Genomic DNA, 20676 nt, shown 5'->3' with positions numbered 1-20676 from the left:
GGACTACATTTCTGACTAGATACCAGATGGGCCTATGGCTACATCATATTGCAGAGTTCTAAAATTATAAACAAGCAGCTACATTAAGAAATAAGAACACAAATAAAATCGATAACCATGTCAGTGAAGAAAGAGCCTTACAGGATACATTAGAATTAATCATGAAATTAAAACACTAGCACATAGATGCTGCCATAATACTTGGAAACAAATGACTGAAAGACTGCATGGATTCTGGAATTTTAGGCATTATTCTTCATTTATAATTATTTTTCAATGGCTGATTCATCTGGTAAATACTTTTAAGTACAGGCACACATCTGTGGAATTATTTAACTTGTAAAATAGCTTTTCTAGTATCCTAATTTTTCAATAAGAAACATCTACTGAACACCAACTACAGATTGGATGTCATGACAAAAATAAATAAAGCTTCCTAACCTTAAGGAGGTTACATGTTAAGTGCTATTATAGAAGTCATCTTCTTCCTTTGTAAACTGGCTCCTTTTGCCTCTTATTCTCCAGACGGGATGGTTGTTCCAATTTAGGAATCCTGGGATGACAACTCCTTCTTCATCCCCTCTTTTCTAGCTCTACTTCCACTGCCTCAGTATCTCTCTCCTGGACTACCATATCAGTGCCTTCACTGGTCTCCCTAGTTCTGGTCCTGTACCACGTGATATATGACTATTGACTATGCCTGTCACTTACATGATATCTAACTCAAGTTTCTAGACAAGCACACAAAGCTTTCCATGATCTGATGCACGCCTACCTCTTCAGACTACATTCCTGCTACATCCCTTTACATTTTGAACCACTACTAGAGAACTCAGTAAAGTTTTCTGCTTAACACTCACTTCTCCGGCTTTATTCTTCCTATCGTCCATTTACGACAACAACAAAAAACACTGGAACATATTCTTTAAGATTTAGTTTCAGGGTTACTTTTTCCAAGAAGCCTTCTCTAGGTCCCTGTCTCTCTTTAGGTTGAGCTACTTAGTTATTTCCAGAATGCCCTCAGAATATCACAATCATTTTGTGTAGTCAGGGGATTAAACACAGCAGAATCATCTGGGAACTTGTCAGAAATGCAGCATCTCAGACTCACACTCAATATCACACTCCTCAGCTACTGCAATATACTTTAACAGGCTACTTCACAGAATACTGCAGCACCTATTTGGCTTACCATTAGACTTACAGCTCCCATAAAGTAAATATCTAAGATCTCAGGTTCTCTGCTGCTCCTACACATTAAACACCATACACTCAATTAAGAGTTAACGACTTTACAGAGGACAGGGATACACAGGAATATTCATCTAAAAATACAACAACCCAGGCTTATGCAATCAGAATCTGCATTTTAACAAGATCCCCAGGTGATTCACATGCACATTCGATTGGGGATCACTACTATAAAAACTGCGTATCTGTTTCTCCTATAAGGCAGCAAACAGTCTCTAACTTTAGCCTGCATTAGAACCACCTGAGATACTTGTCATAAGGCAGACTCCCAAGTCCCACACAGAATCTAATGAAGGTCTGGGAAGGGGCATTTTTATAAGCAGACAGAAGTCATTACTTAGAGCCTCCCACCACGACACTTTGAAAGATGTACTGCTAGACTGTGATATACTTAATGTAAGGGAGAAAATAAAGAACAAAGTAGTTGCAGAATGGGAGGCAGCAGAGAGGTTACGACACAGGATACACAGGGAAAATAGAGGGACATGAGAATACAAAGGCTAGTTAGATTGCAAATGCCTTGTGAAATAAAAGCTAATTGCCTAAACCCTTCTTCTAGAACAGCTGGTTCCGCAAAATAACAGAAAACTGTCATACTTTGTTCCTTAATAAAAAGGACTACTCTAATTCCTATTACCCAAATACAAATGGCACAATAACTCATAACCACACAAAACTACCTAAACTACTTATAAAAGAAATCTGGTAACTGATAAAGCTTCCAATCTAAGATTTAATATTTACTTGAATTATAAAACTAGTAACTATCATTTTAAGAAGTTAATATAAAAGAAAAATCTCTCATGAAACAGAAAATACACTTTATTTTCATAAAGTCACTGTTACTAGAAAAGTAAAAATTATTCCTATTAGGCTAAAAGAAACAGGGAAATAGAGTAATTTTGCCAAAATGGTGAGTGAGAAAATAAGTGTCTAAATATCCTGTCTAATATTAGCCTTCTCAAAGGCCAGCTTTTTCATACCTATTGGTTAAAAAAAAAAAAAAGAATAGAGGAACACCTGAATCACTGGTTTAACACTGTTTCCCTGTAGTTAGACGCATGGGGAGGCACTCTATAAATGACTGTGGAATTTAAGTGCAATACCTCAGAATTGTGGCTTGCCCCATGTATTGCTTTTCTTACAAGTCAGCAGAAACTTTGTGACCAGTCACCTTTGCTGAAAAGGTTGGGCTTCTTCACAAGCATCTTAAAATCAGTATTGAATCACATGCACCACCAAAGAACTTAGTGCTAAAGAAACTACTGTGAATCAGGAAAGAGAAAAACTTAAAATCACTACAGAAACTGATATAAGCAGTTACCCTAAATGCAGTTATTAAGTGAGCGCTAAGAAAACCAAAATGACATAAAAATTATATTCATGTGATGAACACTAGACATAAAGGGATATAATATTGCTTAACCAATGCACCAAGGTGTTATACAGCTATCATCTAATATATGACACCTGGTGTCAATCCTATGCTTATATTAAAGTTATTAAATCAATTGTTAAATGAGTTGAGTCAGAAAATTTGTGCTGTTTAACTTATGCTGTGAGCAGAATTACACAGTTTAATGCCAATGTGCATTATTCTATAGGGATTTGTCCAAACTGGAATTTTATAGAACAGGGCAAACGCATTGGCATTTTGAAAATGCAATCACAGACATACAGTGATAGCTGCAAGCAAAGTTCAACTGCATAACAATCACAATTTAACAACAGGACTTATACACTGCATGTAACAAAACAGCAAATATACACCATAAACATGCATACTATGTATCAATAACAAAAATACAATGGAAGACTTTTTATCCAAATGCTTCGAATTCACATAAAATTAATCCCCATTAAGATATAAATGATTTATCAACATTTTAAAACATATCACTACGATCATAATCTTTCGGCTTGGAAATCTTTAAGAATCTGTTCATCCTTCAGGATTCAGCTCACATTATTCAACAAATATTTCTTAGTGCTTCTCATATACCAAGTACTATTTAAGGTCCTAGTGCAATGCTGACCAAAAAGACTAAGATGTTGCGAATGTTGAAAGAGAAAAAATTGCCACTGGCCAATATGGCAACTGAGCACTTGAAATGTGGTGGCAAATGTAAACAGAATAACTTAATTTTTAATTTGAATTAATTCAAATCGAAATAGCCAAATGTGGGTAGTGGCTATCAGGTTGGACAGGGCAGCCCAGTCCTAAGTACAAAGGTAAACAAGATAGACAAAAAAGTTACCTTTGTGAAGTTTATAATTCAGTGTAATAGAAAGACATTAAACAAATAAACCAATAAATATGTAATGTAAGGTGGTAATTGAAAGTGGTCCCTTTGGGAAGAGTGTTTAAGGAAGGCTTCTCTAAAGAAATGTGGATTACATACATGCCTGTCCATATACTCCTACGAACCCTTCACTAACAAATAGCACAGAACTCTATACAAATGCTTTTCTTGGTCAGCTGTACTCTAGCACCTACCATAATATAGTTCTTGACCAAGTGTGTAGAAGTAATCCACAAAGCTCCCCAAACTGATCCAGTCATGTAGTGTTCAAAATACACCAGCAATTCAGAATTTAGAAAACGTGGAAAGAGAACACAGCAAAAACAATCTGCTGTTTCCTCCTATCTAGTCTCATACAGCTTTTGAGCCTCACTTCAAAACACAGCAATGCGGAACAAAGATCTCCTTTCTTTCTTCTCATCCCCAGCTTTTACTGTGAACGAAGTCGCTTAGACTCTGCTGCATCACACTCCTCAGCTATTGCAACACACCTGTAACAGGCTGCTTCACGCAACACCGCATCTCTTTTGCCTACCATTATAGTTCCCATAAAGCAAGTTTCTAAGACCTTAGAGGTTCTCTGCCGCTCCTCCACATAAAACACCATACAGACACTCAATTAAGAGTTAATGACTTTACAGAGGATACGGATGCACAGGAGAGTATTCATCTAAAAATACAACATACTTTGTCCTTTTCCTTTTACACTCGGAAGTAATGAGGCAAAGTGACAGGCTCTAGAAGAGGGAGTAAAAAAGCAGCTCAGAGTTGCCAGAAAAAATGAGAAGTGAAAAAGGCAGAACCTGGATATTCCACAGCCCTCGACGTACAGTCTTCCAGACCTTCCAACCGTACCTCTGGGGAGTGAGGGTGACCTCAAGCCCGCTTGGAATCAGCCAGTGCCGGGTGGGTGGCGGCGCAGCCCCTTCCAGCGCCCAGTTTGCGGTCCGACTCCGCCGCGTCTTTCCGCGGGGGCCCGGGCCTTGTGCCAGCCTGGCTGACTGTGGCCACGAGTTACCTGCTTGTCTCGAGTGAAGAATAGCGCTCCGGCAAAACCTGGAGGCAGCGCTGGAAAAACCGCACGTGCCGATCCCGCAAGAAATCCAGCCGCTCTCCCTCACCGCTCCCCGCTAGCTTCTCGTCCTCAGTGGCCGCCATGCTGCTCCGGAAGCGACGTCCGCCGCAACCCGGAAACAGTTGGCCGGCGGAGAGAAACCACCTTCCTGGGCTGACCCGGAGTTCTCGGGTGCGGGGACCTGCGCCCGCCGCAGACTAAGCCAGTATTTGAAACAGCTGTCATCTGGGTCTTGTGCAGCTCCGCTCCCCGGTATCTCCTCAGCTAGCGCATGACCCAGCCTTTTCTACTCAAAGCCCTCGAGGCTTGCAAACACCTCACAGGCCTTGTGAAAATCCAGTCCACAAATCCCTCCGTCAGAATTTTTATCTTGGGAAGCGCAAGGTCAGAAGCATCAAGTTCGCTTTGAGACAGTTCTGGCTCTCTAGAACGTGAGAATGGTATATCTGAAAACGGGGATGGATCAGTATAAACTTGCTAACAGATTCATTTTTGGAGGGCCAGTTTTAAGCCGAATGGTTAGGGAAACTAAATCAACAAAAAGCAAAAACAAAACAGTGGAAATAAATGTTTATTGACGCTACAAAAGTTCAGAGACTTTCCTAATCCTCTCTGGATACCAGGAATCAATTACAAATATGCGTATGCCACACACACATACAACAGGTGTATTCATACCTATGTGTGACTGCTTGCCTCATTCTTTTACAAATCTTGTAGAGTTTACTTTCCTTGAGTTGAAGTGTTATCAAGAATCAATGGTGCATTAATCTGCAACAGCAAAATAAGATCAACATCTTCTGCAATTACCTGCAAACTAAAAAAATTAAACATGCTTCTAGTTTTTTGTTTTCTAAAAATAGGGATTTAAGTTGCTTTAGGCGTTATACTGTGCCTTTTAAACTTTCCTGAGGCATTCCTGGGTAGCGGGGGTGGGGGTGGGGTGGAATCCACCCAACAATAGAACTAAACTAGGTTTCCTGTAATCAACTTAGCTAATAGAATTTTTAGTATAATTTTGTTAGCTTTTCTAGAAAGTGTAATTTTTTTTTTTTTTTTTAGACGGAGTCTCGCTCTGTCGCCAGGCTGGAGTGCAGTGGTGTGATCACAGCTCACTGCAACCTCCGCCTCCTAAGTTCAAGCGATTCTCCTACCTCAGCCTCCCCAGTAGCTGGGACTACAGGCGCTCACCACCACGCCTGGCTTATTTTGTATTTTTAGCAGAGAGGGGGGTTTCACCATGTTGGCCAGGATGGTCTCATCTCTTGACCTTGTGATCCACCCGCCTAAGCCTCCCAAAGTGCTGGGATTACAGGCGAGAACCACCACGCCCAGCCAGAAAATGTATTTCTTTAAAAAAAAAACAAAAACAACAACAAAAAACAAAACAACAACAAAAAAAACCAGCTCTATGGACTGGGGTAATCTTACTCTTATTCAACAATCCGAAGTGCTCTGAATAATTTTTGGTACTAGTAACTACTTATTCAAAGGTATTCCCGCATGTCTTTACAGCCAGAGATGGATACTAGGCTGTCCTGGGTACTTTCCTACAAATATGGAGCTTACAGTCCTTGGCCCTTCAGGTGTGCCCAGTCTGGAGTTTTAACTATTACAATTAAGATCTCACACCTAACACACATACCCCCAAATGTCTGAAGGTGTTCAAAGTGGAGTCTTATACACGTTTAACTTACTGGAATCAGCTATGGATACTTTACACATTCTCAGAAAATTAATTCTAATAAACATGACCCTTAAGATAGGGATGCCAAATATTTCATCTGATTCTCAACTCAAGGACTAGTAATCTGACCCAAATCTGGAGGAAAATTTGCTATGTGGGACTCATTGAGAGATAATATAGTATGCCTCCTAGGTCAGTAAAAGGCTTTCCATGAGTGATTTTAGCTGTACAAGATTTTTGGCACATGCATAATAGAATGGGAATAATAGAACATATATATATAATTGAACATTATTTAGCTATTACATGATGTTTGAGTTACGTAGAAACATAGAAAAATATGTGTAATGCCATTATGGCATAGTAATTAATGTACTATATGACTAATAATTTTAAAATATGTAGGTATGTTTTTTGAAAAAGTTACCCTGGAATTATGGGTACTTTATATATTTCTTGTTTTTTTCCATATTTCTTATTAATGTACTTTTTTTTCCCCAGGCTTACTCCACTTTTTTTTCTTGTATAAAAACTATATTGTAGCCACTGCCAGAGCCTGGGTCCTCTGCATGGAGACTCTTGTGTGGGTCTTGAGCAGGCGGTCAGTGAATTGCTGATAGGGAGACTTGGTGAATACTCTCCTTCCAGAGGTCAGGGGTCAGGTTGCTGTAGGCCTTAGAGATGGCATCAAAGGTGACCTTAGCAAGTTGCCCTGGATGGCAGTGCAGCCCCTGACTGAGGTGTAGCAGTCACCAGTACTAGCCATCATCAGCATCTTCTTAGCCAAGGGGGCCAAGACGATGCCAGTGCCCCTGGGCAAAGATGCACCAGCACAAAACCATGGCAGCCTGTCACCTTGCAAGGGATGGTGGACGGTGTGGGGCTTGCCAACCTTGTTCCGCCAGTAGCTTCTGCGCATGGGGACAATGGAGAGGGTGGCCAAGATGATGGCCCTGCGAATGGCAGTGGCCACCTCCTTGGAGCACTTAACACCTAGCCCGATGTGGCCATTGTAGTCCCGGATGGCAACAAACACCTTGAACCTTGTGCACTGGCATGTCTTCAAAACCTCTTCCTAGAGAGAGAGCTCCAGGAAAAAGTCAATGATCTTAGTCTCCTTGATGGGTAAAGAGATAGATCTTCAGGGACATAATCTTCATGTCCTTGATCTGGCGGCCCAGCTTGGTGACAGGCATCCACTCCTGTCCTTGGCCTTGCCTCCACGAGCTCCGCAACCCTACCCCAGCCCTGGCCACTGCTGCAACCCCAGTTCCCCATCCCAGGGCCCCCCAGGGCCTCCAGGCCTCCCAGGCCCCCCACCGCAATGGCGTCATCTGCCATTTGGTGTTTCCTTGAGAAGAAGCTAATGTACTTTTTAAACCAATATAAGAAATGTTTATTTGACATCTTGTCTATGAACCTGTAATGTCTATGAACTCTACAACTGAAGACATTATCAATTGTATTTATCTTACATCCTTTATATAAAGGATCTATATAATAAATTCATCATTTATTTCAGATTCAGCTAGAAAGACTGATTTCTTTAGAGGAATTTCCATACTTTTCTTTATTTAAAAAAGGAAACAAATCAAAAAACAAAGCCATAAGAATCACATCATCCAGAATGCTTACCTTAGACACAGGAATTTGAAAGCTGCATTTGCGTGCAACAAAAAGCAACACGTAAAAAAGCAACACATAAAAAACATTTTCTGTATCTTGTAGTTTCTCAGTTCTGCTTTTAAATTTCCTCATCTTGGCTCTATATCTTATTTATTTATTTATTTATTTATTTGAGATGGAGTCTCCCTCTGCCGCCTAGGCCGGAGTGCAGTGGTGCAGTCTCAGCTCACTGCAACCTCCACCTCCCAGGTTCAAGCAATTCTCCTGCCTCAGCCTCCTGAGTAGTTTGGATTATAAGTGTACCACACCAGGCTAATTTTTGTACTTTTAGTAGAGATGGGTTTCACCATGTTGGCCAAGATGGTCTCAAACTCCTGACCTCAAGTGACACGCCTGCCTTGGCCTCCCAAAGTGCTGGCATTAGAGGCCTGAGCCACCGCACACGGACTCTTTGTTTCTAAACTACTTCAAATCATTACAAAAAAGTTTTGGAAAACAAGTAACAAATAAAACCAGCACTCCTGTTTAAGGATCTTTTATGTGAATTTTCTCATTTTGCACCAATAATTATATAAATCAGAATTCAGTTTCTAATATTTGAAAGCCATCTGCTCTATTAACTATAAGAAAAGATTTTGACTGCTACTTACAGTACATTTGAGTCATTTAACCTAAATGTATCACATTAACAATAAAGATAATCTAAGATAAAAATTATAAGAAATAAATTTCCTACGTTTTTATGTATATAGTATCTTTCCCATAAGATGAGAACAAATTGAAGTTAGAAAGGAATATTTTATAATATGAAAAGTTGAACTGTATTAAATTACATTGTGTTTTCATATATAAAAGTTAAGAAATTTCAGAACTAAGTATTTTGACCAAATATGTTAATCCAAGAGCTTTAAAAGACCTTTTCATTCATTCCTTCATTCATTCATTTTAGAGACAGGGTTCAGATTCTTACCCAGGCTGGAGTGGAGTGGTGCCATCTGAGCTCACTGCAACCTGGAAATCCTGGTTGCAAGTGATCCTCTCACCTCATCTTCCCAGGTAGCAGGGACTATAGGTTTGTGCCACTGTACCCAGTTAATTTAAAAAAAATTTTTTTTGTAGAGACCAGGTCTCCCTATGATGCCCAGGCCAGTGTCATACTCTCAGCCTCAATTCTCCTACATTGACCTCTGCAAGTGCTGGGATTACAGGCATGAACAACCATGCCCCACCTAAAACATTTTAAGTGCCATCAGGAAAAATCATAGTTTTCTAAAGTGGCTTATTTCAGATGATGTTTCAGACAAAGAATTTTCCTATTTTGAGGCAAACAGAAGCAGAAAAGAAAACTGCATTAGCCAGGAAGATGTGAAAGACACAAAGATTTTATAAATAGGTGAAATCCAGAAAGGCTGAAGGAAAATTTGGAATTGCTAAAGGAAACCAAAAAGATTATATCAATAATACAATTAATAGGGTATATGAGAGACATATTTTTAAAATAAATATTCTCTATAAAAAACAAAGCATGCTTCAAACAAATACAAAATATTTATTACACAAAAATGTTGTAACTGACAAACTACCAATTTGTTAAACATAGAAAAAGTACTAACGTTTCATAACTCTAAACAAAAACCACTTTACCTTTTGTTACTCAAGCTGACTTAACTCCAAGTTATAAAAGTTACAAAATTTTAGTTTAAAAATGTCATTGTATGATTGTTGTAATTTATTTTTCTATGCTATGACAAAAACAAAATATCTTTGAAATGTTTTGAGTATTTAAATTGAATAATGTTTGTAACATTAACTTATTTAAATAACTTTTATGTCAATAATAGGCCAAAATATATATTAAATACCTTCTTGGTAGAAGCAGGAATACTAATGACAAAGCCTCTTAATACCTCTCAATTAATACCTCTCAATTCACAATACACACAATAATCAATCTGACTAGGCTATAATTAAAGAACATTGTTAGTCACTCTCCCTGGTATAACTTAGTATGTTAACATTCTTATCAACTGAGTAGCAATTTTATTATCTCATACTCTTCTCTGTATTCCTTGTCTCCAGGTTGGAATAGCCCTAAGGAGAAAAAGAGAAAAGTGTTGTAAATATATAGGAAATTAAAGAGAAAAAAAAAACCCTACCTGATTAAATGCTAACTTTAAAGTATACATATAACCTGCACTGCATGTTGTTTGTTTGGTTCATATGGTCATGTAGGTTTGTAAACCTCATTAAGGTTTTATTTCTGGCTCTTGCTCTCAAACTGATTGACTGACAAACCAATCAGTTAATCTACATATTAATCTATCAATCTTTCATTCATTCTTTTTCAATATTACTCTCCTTATTAAAATAAATATTAATATGAAAAAGGCGCAGAGAATGGCATCTACTAACATGAATGTAATATCTTGTACAATAGAGCATCAAATACTACTTTTACTTTTATCTGTTTATTTTTAAATAAAAGTGACCTGAAAGGCAAACATATATTTATAAATAGTAAATAGTATTTATAAATAGTAAATGCATAAAATACAAACATACAGCCATTAAATTATTAAATGAACACCCATTCTGACTTTTTCTTACCTGTGTGGAATATGCAGAAGTGGCCCAGAGCCTGTTGGTCCTATCTTTTTGGTTCGTTCTTCCCAACCTTTGGTAGGTTTGTAAAGCCTAGAGGGATCTCTGCTAACATTGTTTTCAACCTGTAATCAGATGTAAAGTAGTACCAGTTAATTATACAAACTCTGTTCATACTAGTAAGTGAGTAAGAGCCTTAGTGCAGTTTTAAAAGACAAGTGATATTGGCTAATAAAACCATTAACAGCCTCTTCAGTAAACTTCTCATTGGGCTCACATAGCTAAAGGAAAATTTAGACTACATCAATCTACTCATAAACTGTTAGTTTATTTCTTCTAGTTCTTCTACTCCTATTTTTCTATTTCTGTTATGAGAGAAATGTAATGCAGCTAAGTATGCTTGTGATATAGCCAGACAACAAATATAGAATAAGTAACCACCAATAAGTCTTCTGTTTTATCCATGAGGATCACCAACATCCTTAGTTCTGAGTATTACACAAGAGATTAAGCAATGCTCACAGCTGCTACTGATCTAAAGTAGAGGTTCATACAGAAAAAATTTAAAAAATGACAAGTAGGGAGAATTCAGGGTGAAAAAAAGGTGCTCATAATGTAAAGTGACAGAATTCAAATAATAGTTGCTTAAATTTTACCAAGTTATACTTGCTAATATGTAAATAAGTATGAAATTGAAAGCAGATGTTATAGAAATAAAGTGAGATATAAAGGAATTAGATTTGGTGTCAGTATGCTGACAAATCAAGGAATTAGGACAATAACAATAAAAATAATCTCAGTGCAGAGTACCTTTTCTTTCAATTTCGCCAGTCTTCTTTGTTTTTGTGCCTTTTCATCTTCCTTTGCCTGTCTATCTAGAATTTTCAATTCAAGTTTATGTAAATCCTTAAAAATAAACAAACAAAAAAACCCCATAGCATTAAGAAATCACTTGAACTAGAATTTGTTCAAAATTTAGCTGTTCACAAGTAAAATTAAATTACCTTACCTATTAATATTCCTTCAATATTAACTCTTTCCACCAAATGCTAAGAGCTTTATTTTCTCTGAATTAGTAGATGCACATCCTTTCTATATTAGTTTATTTTCGGCGTCTCTTGTTTTACTTTAAGGTTCAACCTAAAACTCCTTTTAAATAAGTGAGATAAGCCCATTTTCATTCATCAATACAGGTATGTCTGATTTCAGAGCTCTTTTTTTATTTTATATTTTCTGTTTTGTGGATTTTATTTTTTTCTAAGTCTTTTATTACATGTCTGGCTTATTTTGGGGAGTATGAGGAGGAATGGGAACTTTTGTTATTTAGGAAGATTTTTACATATGAACTAAAAGAAATGAACTAAAATATGCAGTATTAATGTGTTTTGTCTGTGTTTCTGTTATTTTTCTTTGTACCTCCCTTAGTTTTTGCTTTACAAACATTGCTGCTATATATTTTCATGCATGTAACAATTCATAAGTTATATCTCATTTGCACACTTTTTCATTTTAAAGTCCCCTTCCTTGTCTTAATATTTTTGGAATGAATTCCACCAGTATATCTTTATTAGTATTTTTTCTTGTATACGTTTGTTTAAAATCACCTTTAATTTGACCACCCAGCAATAATCTCAATTCCTTTAAGTAGACAAGTATCTATAATGCACCTAACTCAAGGGTACAGGGATACTCAAAAAACACATAACTAATGCCCTCATGGAGCCTACATTATGGTGGGAAAATGAACAAATAAGCGAGTCATCCATATGGTAAAGCTAGCCAGTTTGGCAGACAAGACAAACCATTGAGCCTTGCCTATGGCTACCTTTCTAGTCTCATCATCTCTTGGTTCCCCTCTCTTGCTTAATGCTCTACGAATATTGAAGTGTTCATTGTTTCCCCCACAAACCACACTGTTAATATTCCTTCAAGCTCCTATCCATGCTGTTGTCTCTGCTAGGAAAGACCTCACCTTTCCTTCCCTTCTTCAAGATTCAACCTAAGTATCACCTTCTCTCTGCCACTCATAGCTGTGGTAGTATCCTCCCTGTACTTCCTCCTAAGTACTCTGTCCATACCTCAATCACCACACTGTTTAACACATTATACTGGAATTTCCTACTTCCACATATCTGTCCACTAGACTATAACCTACTAGAAGTTAGGGAACATGGCTTACTCATTTTGGTATACTAATGCTATGTACAGGTCCAATATACAATACTCAATTTTTGCTGAACTGAATTTGGAAGTAATACCTCCATGTGTAGCATTTAAAAATGATTTTAAATAATTTTAAAGATCTACTCACTCTTTCCTGAAACCTGGAAATTTCATCAGCAGTGGTTTTCCTTTTTTCTGCCTTTTCTGCCTTTTCCCTTATCTCCTTTTCAAGCCTAAAAAATTCTTCCTGTTCTTTCTTCTGCTGGGTGTAACTTTCTAGTAGTAATTTTAATTTAAACTGGCGTTGGCGTTCTTTCTGATGTTTTTTCTCTTTCTCTTCCTCTTCTTTTAACTGGGAAGCACATTTCATTGACATTTCTATACTTTTCTGTTTTTTCCAAGCTTCAACTGCCAATTTCTGTTTCTTTCTTTGCTCTTCTTTTTGCTTTTGATTATCTTGTTTGTTATGAAAAAGCATAGGTGTGTTGTCTGCCTTTTCCTTTAACTTGAAAATTTCCTCCTTTTTTTGCTGCTTTTTAGTTTTCCAACTCTGAATTGACTAAATGATTTTTTTAAAAAAAGAAAACAAGGGAAAAACATTTTTTAATAACCAAAAGTATTTAAAAATACAGCTTCAATTTCATCTTTCTAGAAAGAATACTGATTGCAGGATGCTGCATGCTTAGGTTTTTTGGTTTTGTTTTGTTTTTAACCAATGCAATTCTTTTTCTACTTCTGTTTCTTAAAAATTACTGTCTCTTAAAACTCTGAATAATGGGTTATCCTTTTCACCTTTCTCTTTCTCACTTAATCACCAGATTCACAAGGACTATAACTCATGAACTATACGTGCTTTTTTTTTTTTGAGACGGAGTTTCGCTCTTGTTGCCCAGGCTGGAGTGCAGTGGCACGATCTCAGCTCACTGCAACCTGCGCCTCCCAGGTTCCAGTGATTCTCCCATGTAGGCCTCCCAAGTAGCTGGGATTACAGGTACCTGCCACCATGCCCAGCTAATCGTTTATATTTTTAGTAGAGATGGGGTTTCATCATGTTGGCCAAGCTGGTCTCAAACTTCTGACCTCAGGTGATCCACCTGCCTTGGCCTCCTAAAGTGCTGGGATTACAGGCATGAAACACCGCACCAGGCCTACCTGCTTCTTTTATTTTCATGAGTAACATCCTTTCCTCTAATCATCTCATTTCTGCTTTCAAATTCTCTTTCTAGGCTTAGAATACTTTCTGAGTGTATTTAGTTGGTCAAATACCCAAAGAGGAATTAAGAGTAGGGTAGTTAAGAACATGAGCGCTGAAGCCAGGCTATTTGGGACCAAATCCTGGCTTTGCTATTTACTAGGTGTGGCGTTAGATGAGCCACTAAACTTCTCTGTCTTCATTTTGCTCATCTATAAAGTGGTAGGTAGTATTTCATGCATAGTGTTATTAAGATTAAATGAGTTAATGTCTGGCACATAGTGCTTCGTAAGTATAAAAATAAATAAATGAAATAGCTCGATAGTTACAGAGGGTACATATGGGTATGTAAAAATTATTTCAAATTCTAGCAGGCTCCTCCTTGCCATTCAGGGCATATTCACTGAATTACTTTCCCCCCAAGTCAAGAAACTACTTCCTCATCTTTCCTTATGGTGTATCATTTGTTTCATTTAATAAATCTTTATGGTATGTGTACATACTATATACAAGGCAATGTGATAGGAACAGTAAAATAATGTTAAAACTATACCAAATGCCATGTAGTACAGTGCTACTCAAAGTACCAGTCTGCAAAAATATCAGCAATATGTGTCAAAATGCAAATCAATGCACTGCTTCTTTCAATGTGAAAGTTTTCCATGGGAAAAAAAGTCAATTGAACTAAACAGTGCTCACTGGGTAGTTGATTCTGGTGCAATCATTTTATCCTACTATAAACATTAACGGTTTGCAAACCCATATTTAGTCCATGGACCAAGTCTGAGCAACACTGTTCTAGGTGAAATAAAACATGGGCATGCCACAACACATCAAATAAAAGGTGTAAGTGTTAGTGAAATCTTGAGGGAGGCTACTTATGTTTGGGTGGGCAAGAAGGAGGCAACATCTGATCTGGGCCGATTTTGATAAGCTGGGAGTGGAGGGGAAAAGAAAGAATGGAGGTTCCAGAAAGAACAAGATAAGCAGGGGCATTCAGGTCAGAAAGTTCAGAGCATGTCTGAAAATTTAAGTACAATACCTTCACTTATGAAAAACACAGGCTATATTAAACGAAGTGGGAGATAAAAATGGTAAATTTCCTGCTCAACATCTTAAACTCCGTAGATTTAAAACTGAACTCCTGATATTTTCCTCCAAACTTCCCTCTTCTCCTCCATCATGCCCTACTTCAGTAAATGGTGGCTCCACTTTCACTACTCCTTCTATCTCGCCCCTACGTCCTGCTCATATCCTATCAAACTGATGATGTATCAGTCATCAAATATCAAGAAATAGAGCAGATGGGAAGAAGAAGAATAAGCTGGAATCTGAACGGTTTACTTTTATCACAAGAAGCAGTGTGTCTGTTTCTTTTTCCTAAAGAGGTGGTTTTCACTAGCAGAATAAACTAGAGGACTTGGTAAAGCAGATTGCTGGGCCCTATACCCTCACACTTCTAATTAGGTCTGGAGTTGGAACCTGCTAAGTAAGGGCCCAGGTGATGCTGATTTTGCTGGTCTAAGGACCACTTTGAGAATCCCATGTTTTCAGTATCCTGGGGGAAAAATGCCCAAATGACTAATGTTTCAAACATTTTTCTTAAAACCCAAAAAGTCAATTTCCCTACCTTAAATTTATTTCTGGGGGAGGGGGCTGGGGGAATGACAACAACAACAAAGATGCAGTTATTTCCTCTAAAACTTTAGACTAAGCATGGACTTAATTATTTCTTTAATGCTCCTTAGGTATGCCATCTACGGAATAAACACAACTTTTTTGTTAAACCAGGTAAGTCAAACTTCATCATTGCTGAACTTTACAAAAAAAAATATGACTGATTTACTATGGTTCTCAACCAGGGGCCATTTTTCCCCTCCAGGGTACATCTGGCTGGAGACATTTTTGAGAATCACAAGGGGATATTATAAGCATCTACATGCTAGAAACCAGGGATGCCATCCTATAATGCACAGAATAGGCCCCCATAACAAAGAATTATCTAGCTCCAAATGTCAATAGTGTGTCAAGGTTAAGACATCCTGATCTAAACCAAAGCCAGAGTAACATTTTTGTAAAAATAAACCTTTGTAGGTATCTGCCACAATCAAATGTCATTTTTTTTCCCTAGGGTATCCAACATTTTGAGTCTTTAAAATAAGCAATAAGGTTCAAGTATAAACATCTCAAAGAAACGTTTACTAATCAAAGCATTTTTTCTACTGTCTGTTGATTTTTCTATTTAAAACAATGTGGCCTTTCCTGGTAAGATGACTTTTTTCAAAAGTCTCAGTGGATCTGGATTACTCACATTTCTGAGAAGTGGGTATAGAGGACTGTACCCATAATCAGAGGCTTTTTGTCCCATTGTGTTATTTGTAAGGGAGACATCTTTGGCTCTGAGGAAGTCATAGAACTGTAGTTCTATTAATTGGTTAAAATTACTTAACTTTCTTTTTTTATTTTTTATATTCTGAGAGTAAGTCTTGCTCAGGCTAGACTGCAGTGGTGCAATCACAGCTCACTGCAGCCTCAGCCTCCTGGGCTCAGGCAATCCTCCCGCCTCAGCTTCCCAAGTAGTTGGGACCACAGGTGCGTGCCACCACACCGATTAATTTTTTTGTATTTTTTGTAGAGATGGCGTTTCACCATGTTGCCCAGGTTAGTCTCGAACTCCTGAGTTCAAGAGATCCGTCCACCTCAGCCTCCCAAAGTGCTGGGATTACAGGCGCAAGCCACTGTGCCTGGCCAAAATTACTTAACTTTCAATGCCTCAGTTTCATCTCCTATTAGATTGTGAAGGGAAGGGAACTATAAACATACTTCATGAGATTGCTGCAAAGTTAACGAGACATGTTAGGTGCTTAGTGCCGTGCCTAGAACATAGAAACACAGAGTGAATAATAGCTATTATAATTATTACCTCTTTTTTCCTTTCTTCTAGAGCCAGAAATTTTTGATACCATTTCTCATGCTGTTGAACTTCATCCTGTGTTCTTCCAGGAAGGTGTTCTAGAACTTCTTCCATAAATGTTGGCTTCCCTTTATGTTTGTTTCTCACCTTTACAAAGTTCTGGTGATCGTAATCATCCCAGCCACCTTTTCGTCCTCCTGTTTGCTGAAGGAATTTTTCAAAATCTAGTACCTCTTCTGGAAGAGTACTTGGTGTTACTTTGTCTACAGGAACTTTGCTTGAGATTGCTCTGAAAGCTTTCTCTGTTTCTGAATTACCCAAAGCCCATGTGTCAATTTTTCTTGATATGGCACTCAACTCATTATTACTTGTTTTCTCTTCTTTAATTAGCTCTTCATATCTAAAATTTTAAAAATAAAGCTTGAATAAGAAGACAATCCATATTAACCCTTCAGTTTCCATCAAATTTAAGCTATCTGACTTTATATTATCTTCTCTACTTAACATTATTAACATTTATAAATCTAAGCCTTAGTCGCCTCAGAGATAAAAACAATCTTTCAAATTCTTATTTGGGATTTTACAGTAACCATGAATAAAAATGCACTTTATGAAAAGCCACCTAAACCCTAAAACGAGAGATATTATATTGCTTTTGTGTAAGACTCAAATACATAATAACAGAATGCATTATAAACAAAAACCTAGTGGGGCCAGTTATTGACAAATAAGGGTCAATAATTTAATATTAAAATATTCAAATGAGTTTAAAACATACATCAACCTCTGCTCTTCTTTAAAAGTGTTAATTGCATTTTCAATTTCTTCCATCATTTCTCTGAGCTTCTCAACAACTGTAAAAGAAACATGGAAAAATTATTTTGTGTCATATTTTCATATGGCTAAGAGTTAAATATTAGGAAAGAAAATGGAATGTTCCTTTAATTTTAAAACATTTCTTAGCCTAAGGCATAAGAAAGCTCTGCTAAAAAGTGAATTTTTATTATTGTAATTGTTTCTCATTACAGATTTTTTCTCTATACACTCATATCATTATCATCTCCATTTTAGAGCTGAGGACATGAAAGCTCAGAGACATCAAGTAACTGTCCTAAAATTACACAGCTAACAAGTAAAATATCAAGGGTTTGACCCAACACCTGTCTGATTCCTAAGTCCACACACCCTGAGCCCTTTATTTTGTTGCTTTGATTCTCAGGAATGAATGTTACAGTAAGCAAACAGGTAGGGATATAATTTGTGGGATTTCCCCCAAAAATCAGCATTTGTCCTAAATCAGTTTGACCTTTCCTTATGTATTAGAAATGCCTCTGAAAGGTAATTATTTTAAAAAACAAATGAAGGAAAAACAGTGGGATAAGGTTAAGCAAATCAATCTTTTATTCCCCTTAATTAGCTGTTTTTACACCTTTCTGTAACATAGATTCCCAATACTGTAAATGACACTACTATTTGTGTTCTGCCTACCTTATAATTTGTAAGGATTTGATGGTACTTTAATGGATCCACACAGAAATGCTGGATTACAGTTCTCCAGTGTAAACTTACTAAGTGTTAACCAAGTTTACTCCATTAATGCCAAATAGAAAATACTAACACGTAAGAAAGAGTATAACATTTACATTTACTTACAATCAGGTGTAGGCTTCACATCTTTTAACTGATGCTGAAGTTTCTTTACGTTGTTATGTATTTTGGCCAATTGTTGCTGGATTTTTGCTCCTATAAGGAAGTACACACTTTAAATTAATTCTGTGACAAATGTGGTTACAATTCAGGATTCTACACTTAAGACTGATCACTATCAGTAAAAGATAGCCAAGAACAATTAAATAAAGAACAAAAGATAGTTATTTATGTAAAAACATTAATACTTTAAGTACCTTTGTTCTAAATAAAGCATCTTTTGATTTCTTCCAATATTTAAAAGCATAATGGGTTAAGTCTTAATACAGCCTGTGCTTAGGAAATGTCTTTTTCCCCTCTGTGTAGACTGAGTTATTGGGCATTGTTTTAGATGTAAAGATTAGCAGTTTAAACATGGTTTGTTTTGTTCTTTAATAGTGTTTCTTTTCTTTTTAATTTGCTATAATTTATGGAAATAGAATTTTGTCTTAACTTTACTGTGGGAATATTAAAACTGTCTTGTTAATTCTGTGAATACTTAGAAACTTCCCATTGAGAATTAATTTCATCTAACCAAATCCTCTAAGAAAGGGGCAGGTGATACTCATTGATATCACTATCATGGCCCTGAGGAGGTGCCTTGGGTATCATTCAGTGGTGTACTGTGCTACAGGTTGCCAAGCTCAACCAAAGGGCCAGCCTAGGGTAAAATGTTAGAGCCACAGTAAAACCTGAAAAGTAAATGAGAGTTGGAAAAATGTTTTCAGGTGGTCTTTATTAGCAGCAGAAAGACTGGATTCTTCTTTCATATTTTTTTCTGAAGGAATAATCTTATTTTAATATTTATATAAATTATTAGGCTAATATCAAAATGCATTCCTATAATAGCAATATTATTATTTTATCATCTTGGGGTACTTTATGCACCCTCCTCTTTTTTGTTTTTGCAACTTTTTCACAAATGAGCATGAAGCACTAAAGGCTCTGTACAAAAGTCCTTAAAAGCAATTTTTTTTAAAAGAAAAAGTTTACTTATAGGTTTGCAGTCTGTGAATATCCAAAACAAACTTTTTAATACATATATGACAGCTTTGGCTTGTTCTGTGTTTTTCATTAAATTCAAGAATTCCATAAAGGCAGAAATTTTGTAGGGTCTTATTCACTGTTGGAATTTTAGGTCAAGAAACTTCTCTAGTAAAGTAATTAGGAAAGTATTTTTTGTTTTATTTTTGCTTTAATTTGATCAGCTACTAAAATATCATTACAGGGCTAATAATCTTTTTATTTTATTTGTTTATTTGGATATATAGACAAATCATTTAAGTACAATATGACATAAATGCAGGCCAAAACTGAGGCATGATATTTGAGGTAAGAAATAGGTATTTCTACTATTTAGGTATACTATATGAAGGGAAAACTTCTCTATCTTTATACTAAGACAAGCATTCTTTCCTACCCTAGACAGGACAAACATGAAGTGTTACTAAAGAATGGCAAAATTGTAGAACAAAGGAAAATAAATTGGTACAAATAAAGTTGCCTTAATAAAGGGAAAATCAAGTGACCTAAAATTTGCACAAAATTTTACTTACTGGTATTACTGAGACATAGAAAAATCAGCCTCCCAGTTGTCTACAAAAGAACTGAGGGAAATAAAGAAATACTGAATCAGGGGTGTCTAGATTTCTCAATGTATCAAAGAGAAGAGATAACTAGAAATCTGGTGTTTATATTGGATCCTGCTATCATTCCAACAAAAGAAGGAGAATGATTCCTGTCACTGCTTGACAAAGGATAACTTTTTAAAGTAGTGTAATCTCTTCTTTTAAAAAACTGTGCAATCTTATATTCTGAAAGAAAAAATTCACTAGGAATTTATTTTAATTGGTGATAAGGGAGTACCATAAGCAGTCTGATCTCTACAAAGTAAATCTTAATATTTATAAATCTTAGTTATTTGATAACCGTTATTTTTCCTTTAAGAAATGTTAAGCAGCTTTTTTACTATAAAGATTTTACAACATACAGCATCTAATGCTACAATGAAACAGTTATTTTCAGAATTATTTAAGGGTAACATTTAGTACACTATTGACAATGATTAATATTCCTAACAAACAACAGAACATAGTCATGTACAATCTATCTATAAGGTACTTTTTAATATATTATCACATCAGATGCAGGACGGCTCTCCTGAGGTAGAAATGACAG

At 36.6% G+C, this 20676-nt stretch overlaps 2 protein-coding genes and 1 pseudogene across 8 annotated transcripts in view; all 3 read right to left on the bottom strand.

The window, feature by feature from the left end:
* The window catches only part of PGGT1B (protein geranylgeranyltransferase type I subunit beta), a 69141-nt gene extending 64393 nt beyond the window's left edge, over nt 1-4748 (bottom strand). For 3 of the 6 annotated variants that reach the window (XR_004267536.1, XR_004267544.1, XM_032274295.1), the window contains exon 1: nt 4573-4748. Coding sequence is in view for 3 of the 6 variants with exons in the window: in XM_032274295.1 (XP_032130186.1) it covers nt 4573-4712 (140 nt within the window). In the remaining 3 variants the exon portion in view is untranslated. Of the gene's footprint in view, nt 1-3748; nt 4393-4572 lie in introns of those variants that run through there. The other 3 variants (XM_032274313.1, XM_032274305.1, XM_032274318.1) reach the window with 3 other exon arrangements.
* Nucleotides 4749-6037: 1289 nt separating this feature from the next.
* On the bottom strand, nt 6038-8185 carry LOC116548763 (annotated as a pseudogene).
* A 1121-nt stretch (nt 8186-9306) lies between these two features.
* Nucleotides 9307-20676, bottom strand: part of CCDC112 (coiled-coil domain containing 112) — a 29621-nt gene continuing 18251 nt past the window's right edge. The window contains exons 4-10 of one of the 2 annotated variants that reach the window (XM_032274246.1): nt 18466-18555; nt 17591-17666; nt 16822-17212; nt 12855-13265; nt 11354-11449; nt 10550-10668; nt 9307-10033 (exon numbers count right to left, since the gene is read on the bottom strand). In XM_032274246.1, the coding sequence (XP_032130137.1) occupies nt 9991-10033; nt 10550-10668; nt 11354-11449; nt 12855-13265; nt 16822-17212; nt 17591-17666; nt 18466-18555 (1226 nt within the window). In that variant the 3' untranslated portion in view covers nt 9307-9990. The remainder of the gene's footprint in view (nt 10034-10549; nt 10669-11353; nt 11450-12854; nt 13266-16821; nt 17213-17590; nt 17667-18465; nt 18556-20676) is intronic. The other variant, XM_032274255.1, reaches the window with a different exon arrangement.

Source organism: Sapajus apella, unplaced genomic scaffold (assembly GCF_009761245.1).
Source record: "Sapajus apella isolate SASKATOON/1434 unplaced genomic scaffold, GSC_monkey_1.0 scaffold1, whole genome shotgun sequence".
NCBI classification, from domain to species: Eukaryota; Metazoa; Chordata; class Mammalia; order Primates; family Cebidae; genus Sapajus; species Sapajus apella.
The sequence above is the reverse complement of the archived record's forward strand: the minus strand, read 5'-3'. Positions and strand labels throughout refer to the sequence as shown.